The 17082-nt window shown below is 41.7% G+C and overlaps 1 protein-coding gene across 1 annotated transcript in view; it reads right to left on the bottom strand.

Moving 5' to 3' along the window:
• Positions 1-17082, bottom strand: part of LOC137430822 (uncharacterized) — a 73490-nt gene that overhangs the window by 53815 nt on the left and 2593 nt on the right. Inside the window, exons 2-5 of the mRNA XM_078782720.1 lie at positions 10153-10162; positions 8629-8703; positions 4868-4968; positions 3484-3517 (exon numbers count right to left, since the gene is read on the bottom strand). Coding sequence (XP_078638846.1) covers positions 3484-3517; positions 4868-4968; positions 8629-8703; positions 10153-10162 — 220 coding nt within the window. The remainder of the gene's footprint in view (positions 1-3483; positions 3518-4867; positions 4969-8628; positions 8704-10152; positions 10163-17082) is intronic.

Below are 17082 nucleotides of genomic sequence, written 5' to 3'. Positions count from 1 at the left end.
ACGTTCATTACCCATGTCTCGCTCCCATAAATCATAACACTTCTCACACATGCAGCATACACCTTTCCCTTCAGCTTCAACGACACTCGCCTCCTCGTCAGCACGCCACTCAGTTCCCAAAACTTCTTCCATGCACATCTCACTCTAGCAACCGTTGCCGAGTCTTATCCACCTTCTCCATTCAGCATGTCTCCTAGGTAACAAAATGTTTTCACACCTTCCAGCTTCACGCCGTCTCCAAGATCCAACTCAACATTTCCTCCATCTGCAGCTCCCTCTGTGCACACCTTACACTTGAATGTAGCTGCCACACTGGTTAATGACCCTCTCAAACCACTACATTTTTGATGAACCCACTCAACGCACATTGTACATTGAATTGAGTTCACTCCGTCACCCTTCCTGCACAAAGCACATGGCCACTTCCCAGTTCTTTCCACCTCACCACATGCTTTACCACTTGCCATCACCTTTGTTTTTCCGATATTCACCTTCAGACCTTTCGTCTCCATACATTCCTTCCACTTGTTCATCTTCTCCTTCAGTCCATCCATACTTTCTGCAATCAACACCAGATCATCTGCATACAACAACTCCCACGGTAAACCCTCCTTTACGTTCCGAGCCAGCACCTCCATCACAGCTACAAATAGTAGTGGACTTAGTACCGACCCCTGATGCACTCCCACCTTCACCTCAAACACCACTGTTCCCGTCCTTCGTCCTCACAGCTGTGCGCGCTCCTTTGTACATTTCCATGACGACTCTGATCAACCATTCCTCCACTCCTAACTTCCTCAATGCCCATGTCACTACTTCACGTGGAACCCTATCGAATGCTTTCTCCAGATCAACAAACCCAAGAAACAACTTCTTACTCTTCTCCATGTACTTCTCCTGCAATTGCCTCATAATAAAAAGCACGTCTGTCGTTCCTCTTCCTGGCATAAATCCAAACTGCATTTCGTCAATCTTCACTTTCTTCCTTATCCTCCTCTCCAACACCCTTTCCAATACCTTCATTCCATGCTCCAATAACTTTATCGCTCGATACGAGCCACAGTCCAGAGGGTCACCTTTCCCCTTGTATAGAGGGACAAGGGTACTCAGTTCCCAATTCACTGGAATGCAGCCTTCTTTCACCACCAGATTGCAGATCTCTGTCATTCTCTTCACACCCCAATTTCCCGCTGCCTTCAACATATCTCCCACAACACCCGTCGGCCCTCCCGCTTTTCCACTCTTCATTGCTTTAATCGCTTCCTCAACTTCCTTCTCGGTTATCTTCTCTGCCGGTCCTAAAACTGGGTTACTCTCTATGTTGCCATCCCATTCATTCTCTGCATTCAACAGTATTTCCATATATCTCTTCCATTTTCCTTTAATTCCATCTGGGTCCACAATGATTTGTCCCACTTCATCCTTCAAGCAACTCGCCCCCATCACATCACACCTCTCTTTCGCTATCTGCTTTGCAATCCTGAATACCGCTCTCTGACCCTCTTCCAAATCCAAGCGTTCTCCGAACATTTTCCTACATGCCTCCTGCGCCTTTGCTACCTCTTTCTTTGCAGCCTTCTTGGCTGCCTTATAACTTTCATGCTCTTCCTTTTCTGCCCCCGTACCCTTCACCTTCTGCCACTCCTTTAACTTCTTCCTCTTCTCGTCAATCTTCTTTCCAACTTCATCATCCCACCACCATGTTTCCGAGTGCCTCAGTGGTCCTTTTGTCCATCCACATATCTCACCAACGGCTCCCAACAGACCATCTTTCATTGACATCCAACCACTTTCAAGCTCAACCACATCATCCTCTACCATACTCAGTCTCTCTTTTAATGCCTCCCTCACTGTCACCTCTTTCAACCTCCACACCTTCATTCTCGGTTGGTACTTCACCCGCCGAGCTCTCTTCGCACCTTTCAACCTTATGTCGCAGACAACCAAGTGGTGCTGTGAAACAGCCTCCTCCCCCGGGATCACCTTTGTGTCCCGGAGGTGCCCCCTATCTCGCCTACGCACCATCAGGTAGTCAACGGTTGTCGTCGACCCACCTGACGTGTATGTAACAAGCTTATTATCCTCTTTCTGGAACTGAGTATTACAAATCAACAAATCAGCTCCATCAGCAAACTCCAAAATCCTTTCACCTTCTCCATTTCTCACACCATATCCGTAACCCCCATGAACTCCATCAAAACCGTCCATACTCCTTCCCACATGTCCATTTAGGTCTCCTCCGACCACAACAACTTCCTTATCTTTCACGCTTTCCATCAGCTTCTCTATTGCACACCAGAACTTGTCCTTCTCTTCATCGCTCCGACCAACCTACAGAGCATATCCCGAGATGACGTTCACCAAGAGCTTTCCAATCATCATTTTCACCATCATCAACCTATCACTCACTCTCGTCACTCACCACACTGTCGACAAACTCCTCAGAAAACAGGAAACCAACACCATTCACACCTTCTGGGCACCCCCCTTGCCACACAAACTTGTATTTCTGTCCCTGCCTACCCTTCACCATTCTCACACCACTTCCCTTCCATCTTGTCTCCTGCACACAACATATGTCCACTCTTCTTCTGACCAATACTTCCACCACTTCTCCTGATCTCCCTGTCATTGTCCCTACATTCCATGTCCCAAACCTCAGAAACCGATCTCCACGTCGGGCATCAGACTTTTCGTCGTCATAAATGGAGTGATTTCCACCCTTGCTTCGATCGGGTTCCCCACCTTGAGTTTTGACGAGAGGGAGTGGGGTCCCCCACGGGGTACTTCGGGCTGTACCCTGCCCATATCTAGTTGTAATTGTCATGGTTCTCTTTTTTGAGGCAATGTTTTTATGGCCGGATGCCCTTCCTGACGCCAAACCTTTTAGTCGCCTCTTACGACACGCAGGGATACGGTGTACCTATTCTAAACCGGGGTACACACCGAAACCGGGGTACACACCGCTCCGATTCCCAAACCGATTGCGGTTTGGCGATTGCGGTTTGGGATTACCCAAACCACACCGATTCGAATATCCCAAAGACCAAAAAGACCCAAACGTGCCTGACAACCCAAAAGATCCAGAGGACCCAATAGAACAAGAGGACTAAGAACACCCAGAAGACCCAAACGACACTGAAGACCCAAAAGTCCTCGAGCACCCAAAAGACTCCAAGGACCCAACAGAGTCAGAGTCTGGCAGACAGGTATGCTACAACACGGTGAAGACCAATGAAGATTTGGTCCAATGTACCAATCGGCCCACTTGTTATGCTAAAGAGTCTCATCTCAAGGTATATGGAATCCCTCTCTGCTTTGGTCGGCTACTCTGTTGTTATTCGTGTTTTTATTTTAAGCTCAACAGCTTGGTCATTTGACTTTGGGATGCAATGAATTGTGAACTTAGAAACCATATAGCATCACAACAGTGTGGTGGAAAAGGTGCAAAGAAAGTCATAGTATTGGAATGAAAACACTTACCTTGTGAGATTTCTTAATTGGAGATTTGTCACACCTTTGAGAACACACACGCACACACACCTGATTTTACGCCATGCTTTAATTCAACTTCATAAAGAGATCTATGAGCAAGAAGCACAACTTGAGGCAGGATTTGACAATAATATCAGGAATGAAACATCGCAACAAAACATCATTTCAATAAACAGCAATTGGAATACATTTACATTGTTGAAAAATAAATGTTAAAATTAGGAATTTTCATCTTCCCACCTAACCTTTCATATACTCACTGGCCAATTGTCTTATATTTTCACCACCTTAGCAGAAATACAGCCATTAATTACAATAGTCAATGTAAAAACAGATCCTCTCAACCAAAGGTCCAGTGAGCTTATTTCCAATCCAAGCAAAATCATGAAATCCATTGTTTCTACTGATGTCAAGTCTTTCCACTTTTCAAAACGCCTGATCTCTGACTATCAATTTGGATTAAATTCTGGTCACTCAAGCAATGAGTCTGGCATCCTGCACTGTTTGTCAAGCTCACTTCTGGTGGCATACAAAGTTACCTTCCTACCTTTGCTTTCTTACTTCCTGCACTTGCACAGTCAATGTGATGTTATAAATGGACCGCACTCCTTCTCTCTCCTCTCCCAGTGGAGGCTTGAGGTCCCCAAGGTGTGTGTTTGGCCCAGTCGTGTTCCTCCACTTCATAAATGACCACTCTGATGCTCTTGGAAACACTCTCTGCCTCTTTGCAAATGACTCCATTTGTGTTGTACAATAACCCAATATGGTTGCCAGACCACGTGACCGATGACATCTTAAATTTACATTTTCTAATATAATTGTTGCGTAGATCATGCTCAAGAAATTTCAAACTGATTCGGACTATGGTGAAAATCCGTGTCCATCGGACCAACAGTTGCAGAGAAAAAAAATCATACTGATTGGATAAAGCATTGTACTTGTCGAATTATGACGTCATAATGAAGGCATCGAAGACATCATCATTAACATATCCTATTCCCCATGGGGAGTACTTGACAATGAGCAATGTTTAATTATTTTCCATTGAGCGGTTTCGGAGATGTAGAGGTGCAATGATTTTCCAATATGGCGGCCATACCACGTGACATATGACGTCATAATTATCGCTAAAAAAGTTCTGCAGGCGGAGGAGCTCCTATGATGCAAAATTTCGTGTCAATCAGACCAATGGTTGCCGAAAAAATGAATTTAAAACATGCAGACACGAACGACATATGTAAGTACCCGTGACATACGTACGACACAAGCAAATGATCGCTTAACCCCGCTTTTCACTTCCTGAGTGGAGGATAAATCAAATCAAAAGATTCTATGTTTGGGCAACGTAAATGTTTCGACTAATACAGCATACCTGACATAAAACAGCATGTAGGCCTTTTGTTTCAGTACAGTCGTGATTTTTACTTCCTTTACATCTTCATTCTTCTTCATATACCAGGCGCGATTACTTCCCTGCAAGAGCAATTATTGCAATACTAATGAGTACAAAGAAAACAGAAAAAGAGCAATCAGCATTTAACAAAATTAAAACGATGTCAAAAAGGTTTGACAAATATTGATATCTTTGGTGAGTTAGCATTAAGCTGTTTATGAGATTATCTGGGTCAGAAAGCAGAAAATTCCAAGAGTGTTTCAATATTGATCTACTTATTCTTTGAATGAATGAATGAATTTTTTTTTTTTTTTTTTTTTTTTGTATACAAGATCGAGGCTCGTGAAAGAGCTAACATTAATCACACAAAAAGACAAACCGACACACAAAACACAAAAAACAAGGGGAGCGGTAGACAAGATGGGGAGAGAGGGGGAAGGACACAAACACAACATTTGAGAGCAGGGACATCGGGAGGACTTGGGGGGAGGTGGGAGAGGATTAAAACATATGAACACTGCAAGGACTCTGGGGTGAATTACCGGGGGTAGAAAAGATCAAGGTTTTCGATGGGGGAAGATAAGAGATGGTGGTGAACAGCTGTTTTAAAGACCTGGAGGGAGGAGTGGGATTGAAGGGAGTGGGGGAGTTTGTTCCAGAGGCGGGAGAAAAGGGGAATGAAAGAGTGAAGGTGAGCAGAGAGCCTAGACTTTGGCAGTTTAACCAGAAGAGGGTTGCAGGCAGATCTTGTGCGACCTGAAGGAATATTGGGGGGACAGAGCACAGAGAGAGCTGGGGGAGCAAGGCCGGAGAGGAGTCGGTAGAAGACAGAAAGACCACCAACCTGCCTGCGGTGAGTGAGTGAAAGGCCCTCGGCGTTGACTACATCGCAGGAGATTCCAATGATTCTGAAAGCTTTGGCCTCAACAGCGTGAAGCCGAGCAAGGTGTGAGGCAGGAGCACCAGCCCAGAGGGGGGAACAGTATTCCATTGAGCTGCGGATGAAAGCCTTGTATGTGGTGAGGAGCTCAGGTGTGCCAAGGAAGGACTTCGCACGACGGAGGATGCCCAGTCGGCGACTGGCTTTGGAGGCCAGCTTGGAAATGTGGTTTTCCCAAGAAAGATCATGGCAGATAGTGAGACCCAAAAGCTTGAGCGACAGAACTTCTTGGAGAGGATTGTTGAGAAAGTAGATGGGAGGGTTGTCCAGTCGGTCCTTTCGGAGAGACATTGTAAGAGTGTGAGATTTGTCAGGATTGAAAGACATGTTCCACTTGTTTGACCAGTCTGTGATTTTGTCCAGGTCTGCAGAGAGTGAGGAGGCTGCAGACTGCCGATCTGAGGGATGAGGAATGGAGCGACAGAGAGTAGAGTCGTCAGCAAAGAGATAGAGAGGATTTTCAAGAGAGTCAGAGAGATCATTGATGAAGACCAGAAAAAGCACAGGGCCCAGAACACTACCTTGGGGAACTCCAGCCTGAACAGGAAGAGGAGATGAGAGAAACCCATTCAGGGCCACACGTTGACTACGATCAGAGAGGAAGTCCGCCAGCGAATGAATGAATGATTGATCGTTTTAAGGCCATTTTTACCCGCGAGAGTGGGGGTTGGCGCTAGTATTATTCTTTGAATGGTCACAATTATTCCCATGTTCTTGTGGGGTTCGCCAGGGGAAGCTTTCCCAAAGTCTTTCACGAACCGCTGGCCATGACTGATGTTCAACTAACGTTAAGACAGGAATTTGGCTATGATGTTAGCGATAGCTTGCCTACTCTTTGCGAAGGACACATGGGATCTTTTACAATGTCTTTGATCTGTAATGTCTTTGTTTTCAAGATCTAGCACCATCTTTATTCCAGGCAACGGCAACACAGGCCTCACTCGGCCGTACACGGCACTACACACACCCACAAACTAATTCCGGCAGATGGGAGGCCAAGTTTAACACTGATCTGATGGACGGCGCACACACACTGACACTGATGAATCTCCCTGCCTGTGAAACACCAGGATGACAGTTTATAACGTCATTGGCGTGTGTGTGTGTAACCATTCTCAGAGATGGCTGAACGGATCTTCCATCAAACTTTCAGAGGTTCATCAGTGAATGTCGTGGAGTGTTTTAGGCAAAAACAAATTTGATAATTTTGAAAAAACAAGTTCGATTCGGTATATATATATATATATACACACTACATGGCCAAAAGTATGTTTCCACCCAAGCATCACGCCTGTATGTGCTAGTCGAACACCTAATTCCAAAATCATGGGTTGGTCCCCCCTTTGCTGCTATAACAGCCTCCAGTCTTCTGGGAAGGCTTTTCACTATATGTTGGAACATTGCTGCGGGGATTTGCTTCCATTCAGCCACAAGAGCGTTAGTGAGGTTGGGCACTGATATTGGGCGATTAGGCCTGGCTCACAGCCGGCATTCCAATTCATCCCAAAGGTGTTTGATGGGGTCGAGGTCAGGGCTCTGTGCAGGCCAGTCAAGTTCTTACACACGGATCTCGACAAACCATTTCTGTATGGACTTCGCTTTGTGCACTGGGGCATTGTCATGCTGAAACAGGAAAGAGCCTTCCCCAAAACTGTTGCTACAAATTTGGAAGCACACAATTGTCTAGAATGTCATTGTATGCTGTAGCGTTAAGATTTCCCTTCACTGCAACTAAGGGGCCCAGCCCGAACCATGAAAAACAGCCCCAGACCATTATTCCTCCTCCACCAAACTTTACAGGTGGCACTATACATTTGGGCAGGTAGCGTTCTCCTGGCATCCGCCAAACCCAGATTCATCCCTCGGAGTGCCAGATGGTGAAGTGTGATTAATCACTCCCGAGAACGCGTTTCCACTGCTCCAGAGTACAATGGCGGCAAGCTTTACACCACTGCAGCCGATGCTTGGCATTGCGCATGATGATCTTATGCTTTTGTGCGGCTGCTCGGACATGGAAACCCATTTCATGAAGCTCCAGACGACCAGTTGTTGTGCTGACGTTGCTTTCAGAGGCAGATTGGAACTCAGTAGTGAGTGTTGCACCGAGGACAGACGATTTTTACGCGCTTCAGCACTCGGCGGTCCCGTTCTGTGAGCTGGTGTGGCCTACCACTTTGTGGCTGAGCTGATGTTGCTTCTAGACGTTTCCACTTCACAATAACAGCACTTACAATTGACCGGGGCAGCTCTTACAGGGCAAAAACTTGACGAACTGACTTGTTGGAAAGGTGGCATCCAATGATGGTGCCACGTTGAAAGTCACTGAGCTCTTAAGCTCGGCCCAATCTACTTCAAAATGTTTGTCGATGGAGAATGCATGGCTGTGTGCTTGATTATATATACCTGTCAGCAATGGGTGTGGCTGAAACAGCCAAATCCACTAATTATAATGGGTGTCTGCATACTTTTGGCCATGTAGTGCAAATATGTACAGTATATATATATATTAATTGTAAAGATACAGGTGCACACAAAATAGTTTCATTTGAAACTAATTAAATAATTAAACTATCACAGAACATGGTTATACGAGCTGTTGAGAAGGACAGTACTTAAGTGGCCATCATAGACGGGCCCTTCAGCTAGTGATTATAATGGATGCAAGTGGACATATTTATATTGCACATTTATGTACCATCTCGTTCTTCTATGAGCCAGGCCTTTGTGTACAAAATAATAATAATAAGGGGACAGAAGCATGTTATCTTCCCATCAACGTAAACATCTATGACAGCTATACCTTGACATATGAGAGGTAACTGCCCGATGTGCAGTCTTCGCCAGTGTGAACAATGGCGGTGTCAGGGAATTTGTACTGGGGGACTCACAGGACTCCAATGACCGGACTCAGGTTTACCAAAAGGTCTGGTTTATTATTCACTTCATTCCATTTACCAAATAATACCGCATTATTCAATGGCTGAGATTAACTCTTTTCCATGGTCCTTTTCGTTCGGCTGATGTTCTTCCGCAGCGCCGTACTCGTTCATTCCATCGTTCCGTCGGGCAGGGCTTTCTGAGGACAAGTCTCCTTTACTCAACGTTTGCTCTCGTTATATCGCCAAACTGGACTTAATCTCCTCTCCGCTAATGTCCCGAGGTCATGCATCGCACCGAGTCCTGGCATCAGCTCGCTCCCCTCCTGCTGTGATTTTCCATTTACACAGCAGGGGGGGTGCTCTAGCCTGGGGCCTTGACCAGGTGTTTCAAGAGATTACATTGTTCATACACATAAAATGTATCTGCTTTGTTACCAGGTTAATTAATAAGTTACCAGGGCCAATCAATATGTTACACTGAGTTACACTTCCACAATTCCCTCATCTTTTTGTTTTTGTTTATATTAACCATTAATCTAAACATCAATATAAGTAAACAATCAATCACTACTAGTAAACATCATTACAAGTATAAGTAAATAATCAATCACTTTGGTAATCAAATTCCCTTGGGCATACACCGTCATCCTGCAAGAATCACAAAACATTTCGTTGGTCATTGACTCCTTCCATATTGTTCAATCTATTGCATTTGCATCACAAATATATTTTCAAAACAACACTTCACCATCACCAAGATACAACAATTTCACTTCATTTTCAAGTTTTGTAAAGCATCTGCACCATCTGGCAAAAACGTTTGCCTCCACACAAATGTTGACTTTGTTTGAAAGGAAGGGCTGATCACTTGTGTTTGAATCCAGGTATGAAACATTTTCTCCTAATGTCTTCATAGCTCCTGCACTACTTCGTGTAGGATTTCGCTGTTGTGGTAACACTGCGGAGTCATAGACTGACCCTTCTCTCCATGTAGCATTCTTGCCACTTTTTTGCTGTGAACCATAATGATTCCTTGAACAAGGCCTTCACCCAGTTGTAGTCGACTTGCCTCTTCCCTCATTGTGAGTGGGCAGCAAGTATTGGTGTGACGTTGATTGGCCAGCAAGATGTGGAACAGGGATGCCGGATGCATCCACACTGATGTTGGGACCATGGTGTTCAGGTCATTCATGGTCCTTACCAGGAGCAACCAGCAGAATCGTGCACAGCTGTTGTGACAAGGGCACAGCCGTTTTTTTGCAGCTCCATGCTGGTTCCCCGGACGTTGGTGAAGTAATAACATATGTCCCCGCATTTCACAGAGGTTGCAGGTAAAATGTCGTTGTCCTGCAACTTCTGATGTGGTGAATGTTCGAAGTCTTCGAACAAGAGTAAGTGATCGCCTTTCTTTCATATGTTGCAGTGTGATCCAGGCAAATGGTCACATAAATTTCCCTGGTGAAGGTAAGCGTTCATCTCCAAGTTACACGGGAGAATGTCTTCATCATTCTTTGAGAAAGAGGGTGTATGCCACGATTAACTTCATTTTTTAGCCACAAATTTTCTTTCTCGACCTTCTTCCCAATTCCGTTAGCAATCCCTCCAAACTGTGATCTCGTCTTATCCTTATGCTCAGTCACATCTGAATCTGCTTTCCGCACACACTGGATCAGATAGGGTACATCTTACCATGAAATCAGCATAATCATGTATATCTTCCGACAGTTTCACATTCAACAATTTGTTGTTTTTTTCCTTAACACAAACGTTATATTCATTTATATGCGTCACACAAATAATATTCAATCAGGTATGTATTTTATTACTAATCTAAGAATAGCATTGTATATGATTACAATCACAAACGGGAATATCTAATTCCCAACAACAATTTTCCCAAACCAACAAATTAAGCATAATGTATTATTACCATAATTCCTCTCCACTTTTTCTTTTCCCTCTTTTTTTCTAACAGTGTGTCACTCGTGGTGATATGAGTTCACTGATATTGTAATTGACACAACTCATAACATTGTCGTTATGCCATTATCTTAATTCTACTGTTTATGTCGCCATAAAAGTCTTCCTTTTCTGGTTTCACATTTCTTTCCTCATTTGTCACTTCATGCGTTATCATCGTGTTGTTGGTTACCTTATTCAAACACACCGTCACTAAGGCTTTCAAGCAAGCCACCACTAAAACAATTGCCAATATAACTACTAAACCAACAAACAAGTCTGCTACTCCTTGTATATATTCATACCTATGACATAGTTATATGTCGATGACATTTAACATTATATACCAAACTAACAAGCTTCCTAAAAGGTAAATAAAGAAAATCCCTTAATATGTAACATAATCAGATTATTTGTCTTGCCCTGATCCCCCTATCTCCCGGGGTTGAACTCAATCCCCTGATCATGAGTGTAGTTGTGATACATTTTTCACTCATGCTGTATTAATATCAGCAGGTAATTGTATGTCATGTAGGCAAATACATGTCACTATCCCAAGTAGGAATATCACATGTTGAAAATGTAATGTTTATCAATGCAAGGGGTGTTAAAATGTAATTCAAATGACTGTAAATCACGACTATCATTTATCTACCACTGAATGTTCTGCTGGGCTGCTAGGTGCAGCCTCATTTTCTGTGGGATCGTCCACCTTAGCCCCATGTGCTTGTTTGCACTGAGGGGCATGAATCCAACTTTCTATTTTGGGTCCATATTTTTTTTATTTTTCTTTTATTCTTATCAATCTCCTATGGTTTATCAATTTGTTCCAAAACAATGCAACCAAAGGTTTTAACCAAAGCTCTACCAAACTATTTCCAATTTGAACTCAAAATGCTAATTAAACAACAATTCAAAGAATTAACTTCAATGGGTCAACAAACTCATTTTATAAACAGATCTAATTTTCCCATCCAATAATTTTCCTTGCCAAATGTCATATTGCAACACTTTAATAAACCTTCGAAAAATGTCTCCCAAATCAATAAATTCCCTTTTTACTTCCCAAATACTCATCTGTAAATTACATATTCAATTACAGTTTTTTTCCTATTTGTTCGGCCTAAATGGCCACTGAAGTGGCTGCCAACATGCAGTACCGTTTTATCTACCAAGCAAGTATTCGTCCGCATAAGATCTCTACCAAAATGTTGTTTGTAAAAACAAATCTGGGATTTCTGATTACATGGATGCACACTCTCAGGACATTTCAGGCTGCTTGTTAACAATCCACTACGATTAATTAATTCCTTTACCCACAATCAAATAATTAGTACAAATTGAGGATATTATCCCTATCACATTCATTTATAGATTCATTATGTTGGATCTAAATTTTCTCCCACTGCTGCAAGGAAGAACAATAGCTCTAATAAGTATTTGTAATATCTCACTTCATTTACCCAGCATCGAAGAATTTATTTACTATCCATTCCCATCTGTTAACCAGTGACTTTGTTTGAACTCCAAAACTTAATTTGATGAATCCCATGTGTATGGTACAACTTATTGAAACCCCTACTTTTGTAGAAAGTATCCAAGTAAGTGTTTTAATACACCCCCTTAACTGTTGCTCATCCATTTCTATGCACCCAGTGAGTACTACTGACACCAGTATGCCAATATAGGTGTGCGAGATTAACAAATATGTTGCAGGTACATGTAACAGCGCGTTCTGAGTATAAATAACGTAACAGCGCGTTCATGTCTGCCCCTTGGTTTAAGATGCACAATGCATTCCGTTTTAAAACTCACAATAGTTCCAATCAGCAAGATTTTCTTTACTATTTTCCCATATCATCTATGCCTAATACACATCCATACATGCAGCACAATTTATATGCTGATAAAATTCAAGTTTATATATATATATATAAATCCATGAGCAGAGTATTCTGGGAAGTCAGTGTAAGACCTCTCCCAAATTTGGATAATTTTGTACTCCCTCATTTCCTTTTATGAAGCTCATATCCATAAATAGCTGTTATTCTCATATAAATTCTATCAAAATGGAATCCCCAAATTACTCACAATTTTACTATGAATGAATAGCTGCTCATAACCCAGCACATCAAATCTTTATATTCCATCTCCCTTGACAAAAGAGATAATGTTCATAATCAAATTTTATTTCTATTTTATTTTACGGATTCTCTGCATATTCAATCCCATCCACATAAACTATCCATTTCCAGACAGGCACACTGTCGGTGTCAACAATCTTGTAAGATTGATACACAAAACAATAAAAACACTAACATTGACACACAAAAATCCACACACACCTGCATTATGCATATTTGTTTGCGTTGGAACCATTATTTACAGATCAGATGGGTGTCAATTTTATTTCAATTTCATAAAATTTGTCAATCAAATTCAAAATGCTTATAGACAAATAAACCAAAAGTCCATTCTTAGAAAACCCTTATGATGTCAAATTGAAATTACCCTTTCTGCCTTCACAATAATCTATCCAAATTTTGACTACACACCCATTTGCATGTCAGTCGACCATTGACCTATCAATCGTGCGGAACAATAGTCCGAAATTCCCACCTGATCATCATGTGACTCTTGTTACTTGGTTTGCCAACAATTGCAACGCAATTGTTCCAAACTTTGTAAATTTAAAATTGCTGTGCCCAAAATAGAAAATCCAATTTTGGCATTTGATCAATTAATTATTAATTTGTTAACAAGCAAAAAGAAAAATGAATCATTCTTGCTCTGAAAACTTTTCAGACACAAGAATCATTGACAGTTGTTCATGTTTGTCCAATAATCGAATCTGTTGAGGCCAATCATCATTTGGGATTTGCAGCAATGAAGGCCTAATCATTGTCTGAGGTACCGGTAAGCACTGGTACCCTTGATCTTGGTTTGCCCCATGACCTTGTCTTCCTGTTGACATACGGACATCTTCTTCTCCAATGTCCCATCTTTCCACACTCGAAACACCGGTTTCTGTCGTTGTCTGATCTGTGCGCCTGTGCACTTGTATTGCTGGGCTGCATCTCTACATCCCTGAGTTGCCACTGCAATCTCTCGTTATCTCCTGAAGCACGAAAAAATTCTCTGTACCGTCCTTTTTGGGGAGACAACTGGAAATCAGATGGGACAACTGTGACTTTCATTCCTAATTTCGAGGGAAGTTGTGCATTTGTCTCCTCCACTGTATCCTGTATCCTTTTTATTTTAAGTTCTAGTTCCGTTATCCGTTCTTGCTGTTCCCGTTGTCTGGATTCACCATCCCAAAGATGGAATGCAAGCCAGTCTACCGTTAGATTCTGTCTCTTCCTGGCTTTCAATCTTTGTTCCAATCTTTCCAATCGACTTCGCTCAAATGTACCATCTCTTGGAAACTCCTCATCATGTCCCTTTGTCCACAAATACCAATTCTCGACCTGCCTTATAGCTTCGGCACCATAACGGTCGTACATATGATGTGTACAAGTACCTTTTTGTGGAATCTCTGGTTGTCCTTGTGTGTTCTTGCAGGCTCCATTTCCCATTCTGCCTTTTATCAAAGTAGCGTTGGATGTGTTGTAGCTTGTTCCAGGTTCCTCTAAAGCTTCACTCGTACCTCCAGGAAGGATCTCTCCACCTGTTCGCACGGTGATTTCCAGAGAATCTCCCTCAGCTGTGGCTTTTGCACAATCCAATCTCACAGATCAGTATTTGCAGATGAGCCGGAGGGTCAGTATGAAGTGGGTGAATCCTCAGGTGTCCGCTCTGTTTGACGGGGAAATCACACAATGGTAACCGCACATATATATCTGTATATAAACTCACCACCTTGCTCAATTTTCCCAGGTTGTCTCCACATTGATAATATCTCGCAAAGATATCAAAGCTTCTTTCTTGAGACCGCATTTTCATCAATCAAACAATCAATATATTCAATTCAATTTATTCAGTTCAATTTATGCAATTAAATTCAATCAATTAGATTCAATCAATTAACAATTCAATCAATTATTCAATTTCAATTAATTCATCAATATTCATCAATAAATCAAATTAATCATTTTGAATGACTCCTTGCATAAGCCCTTTCCCCAATGATGTCAGGACAGGTCCATCCATTGACTGAGATCGAATTTCATCGGTCGTCACCTCGGATTCGTACCTCATGTCAATTGATGAATCGCCGTCCTGTCCTAGGGTCATATCTGACATATTTTCCCATTTTGCCTGGTCTCCACAAATTTTTCTTTGCAACCACTAAAGGCAACTCATCCTTCATTCGTGAGACAGCCAAAATGGATGCCAGATATTAAAGTTCTTTGGGAAAAATATCTCATCATTTTCCTTTTAATAGTACCCAAAATCTCTTGGCAATATAAATTTCGTAAAACTCCTGAAATGGGACTGTAAAATTTCTTCAATCATGCTAAATTTTGAAACTCCATCGCTTGTAATACCCAATTTATCCCATAGGGCTTGAAAGTTCTTTCCCAAGTTCATGCAGCATTCTGCATTTGAACCCTATGATATCATTCATAATAATCATCATGATTTTATAGTCATGGTCCTATCATAATCATCTATTTAAAACGAACATTTCCTTTATCACCACAGCTATGTGGTATAATCAACAATAGAATAAAACTGTACATAGCAACAGGCTACCTCATGGCCACTTAGTATACCTATTGACAATAAGTCATAACAATATCGAATAATCACTGAACAATTCAAAAATCGCTTCCCCTGCTCCAGCCGCAGCATCCGTGATATTTGTTTGCTCATTCACTATTCCCGATTCGTCATCAAGGATCTCCATCATCACACAGCGTACTTAATTCCGCATTCTAATGAGAATTCAACAGGATTTTACGACTCAAAGGAAAAGAACGAGCAGACCTTTTGCAGGATGATCGTTACAAAAATCGTTACATATATTAAAGTATTTATGATGTCGACAAATCATATCTTAATTCTTACAAGATTTTGGTTGTTTGAATAAATCACAGCACCGGGAGAACCAGCTCCAAAAATGGATCTTTGTGTTTATTCAGCACCCTAGTAATTGGTTCTTTGTGTACTAATTACACAGCACCCAGGCCCCGCTCATATGGATCTTTGTGCAGCGCTACACAGCACCTGAGCAAAAAGGGGTTTCATCTACATTTTCCCTATCTGGTGTACCATCCGTGATATTTGTCACTTTGTTTGCTCATCCGCATGACCAAACCGAAATAAAAGGAGCTCAACCATTACACAGCGCTTTTAATGGCGCATGCCATAGAAACTCAACGCAATTTCGACTCGGCCAGCAAACGAGCAAATTTTGCAGGATGTTAACTGGAATTAGTCGTGAAAATATATCCAAAATACACAAGAAATACACAAAAATACACTCCCACACAAATAAACAACATTTATTCCGTTCAACAGAACAAACATTTCCTCTATCATGACACGCATGTCTTCAAAATTATATGACCAAGAGAAAAGTAAAATTAATTAAAACTGCGGGCAGTGATGATCCGGGGACCATACCGCTCCATCCTGATTGGACGAGTGCGTGCTAGAGTCGTTAACAACGACAGTCCAGATCCGATTGTTCAAAATTTCAACTCAATCGATCGAAAAATGAACGCAGGGATGCATTTTAAAGGTGCAGTGGCACTAACTGAGTTGCCACGAATATGGCCACGAAATTGCCAATATGGCCATCACAAAATATTTTCCTTAATCAATTGGCTCATAGCATAACCAATCTGCAAGTATCTCATCCGAAGATGTATCTCTGAGGAATTTTAATTAAATAAGTCATTTATAAATCAACGAGTTAATTTATTAAATGATTAATCAATAAATCAAATTTTTCCTTGACAGCCATATCACTTGGTCAGTGTCATGTCCAAATATCAGCTTCCTTACTCAAAAGGTGCCTGAGTTAATGTAATGTAATTACTGTAATAAGATTACTGCAATTACTGTAATGATTACTGTAATTACTGTAATTACCGGAACTGTAATTACTGTAATTACCTCAGGTAATTACTGTAATGTAATTACTGTAATGTAATAAGAAATGTAATTAATTAAATAAGTACTTCATTAATCGTTAATAATGAAATAATTCCTGAATTCTCATTCGATTCACTTGACATTCGAATGTCCCCAAAACATTCCAACAACAAGTTCCAACAACAAGTTCCAACAGCAAGTTCCAACAACAAGTTCCAACAACAAGTTCCAACAACAAGTTCCAACAACAAGTTCCAACAGCAAGTTCCAACAACAAGTTCCAACAACAAGTTCCAACAACAAGTTCCAACAAGTTCCAACAACAAGTTCCAACAGCAAGTTCCAACAACAAGTTCCAACAACAAGTTCCAACA

This window comes from Myxine glutinosa, chromosome 7, assembly GCF_964187855.1.
Source record: "Myxine glutinosa chromosome 7, kmMyxGlut1.1, whole genome shotgun sequence".
In the NCBI taxonomy this organism is placed as follows: Eukaryota; Metazoa; Chordata; class Myxini; order Myxiniformes; family Myxinidae; genus Myxine; species Myxine glutinosa.
The sequence above is the reverse complement of the archived record's forward strand: the minus strand, read 5'-3'. Positions and strand labels throughout refer to the sequence as shown.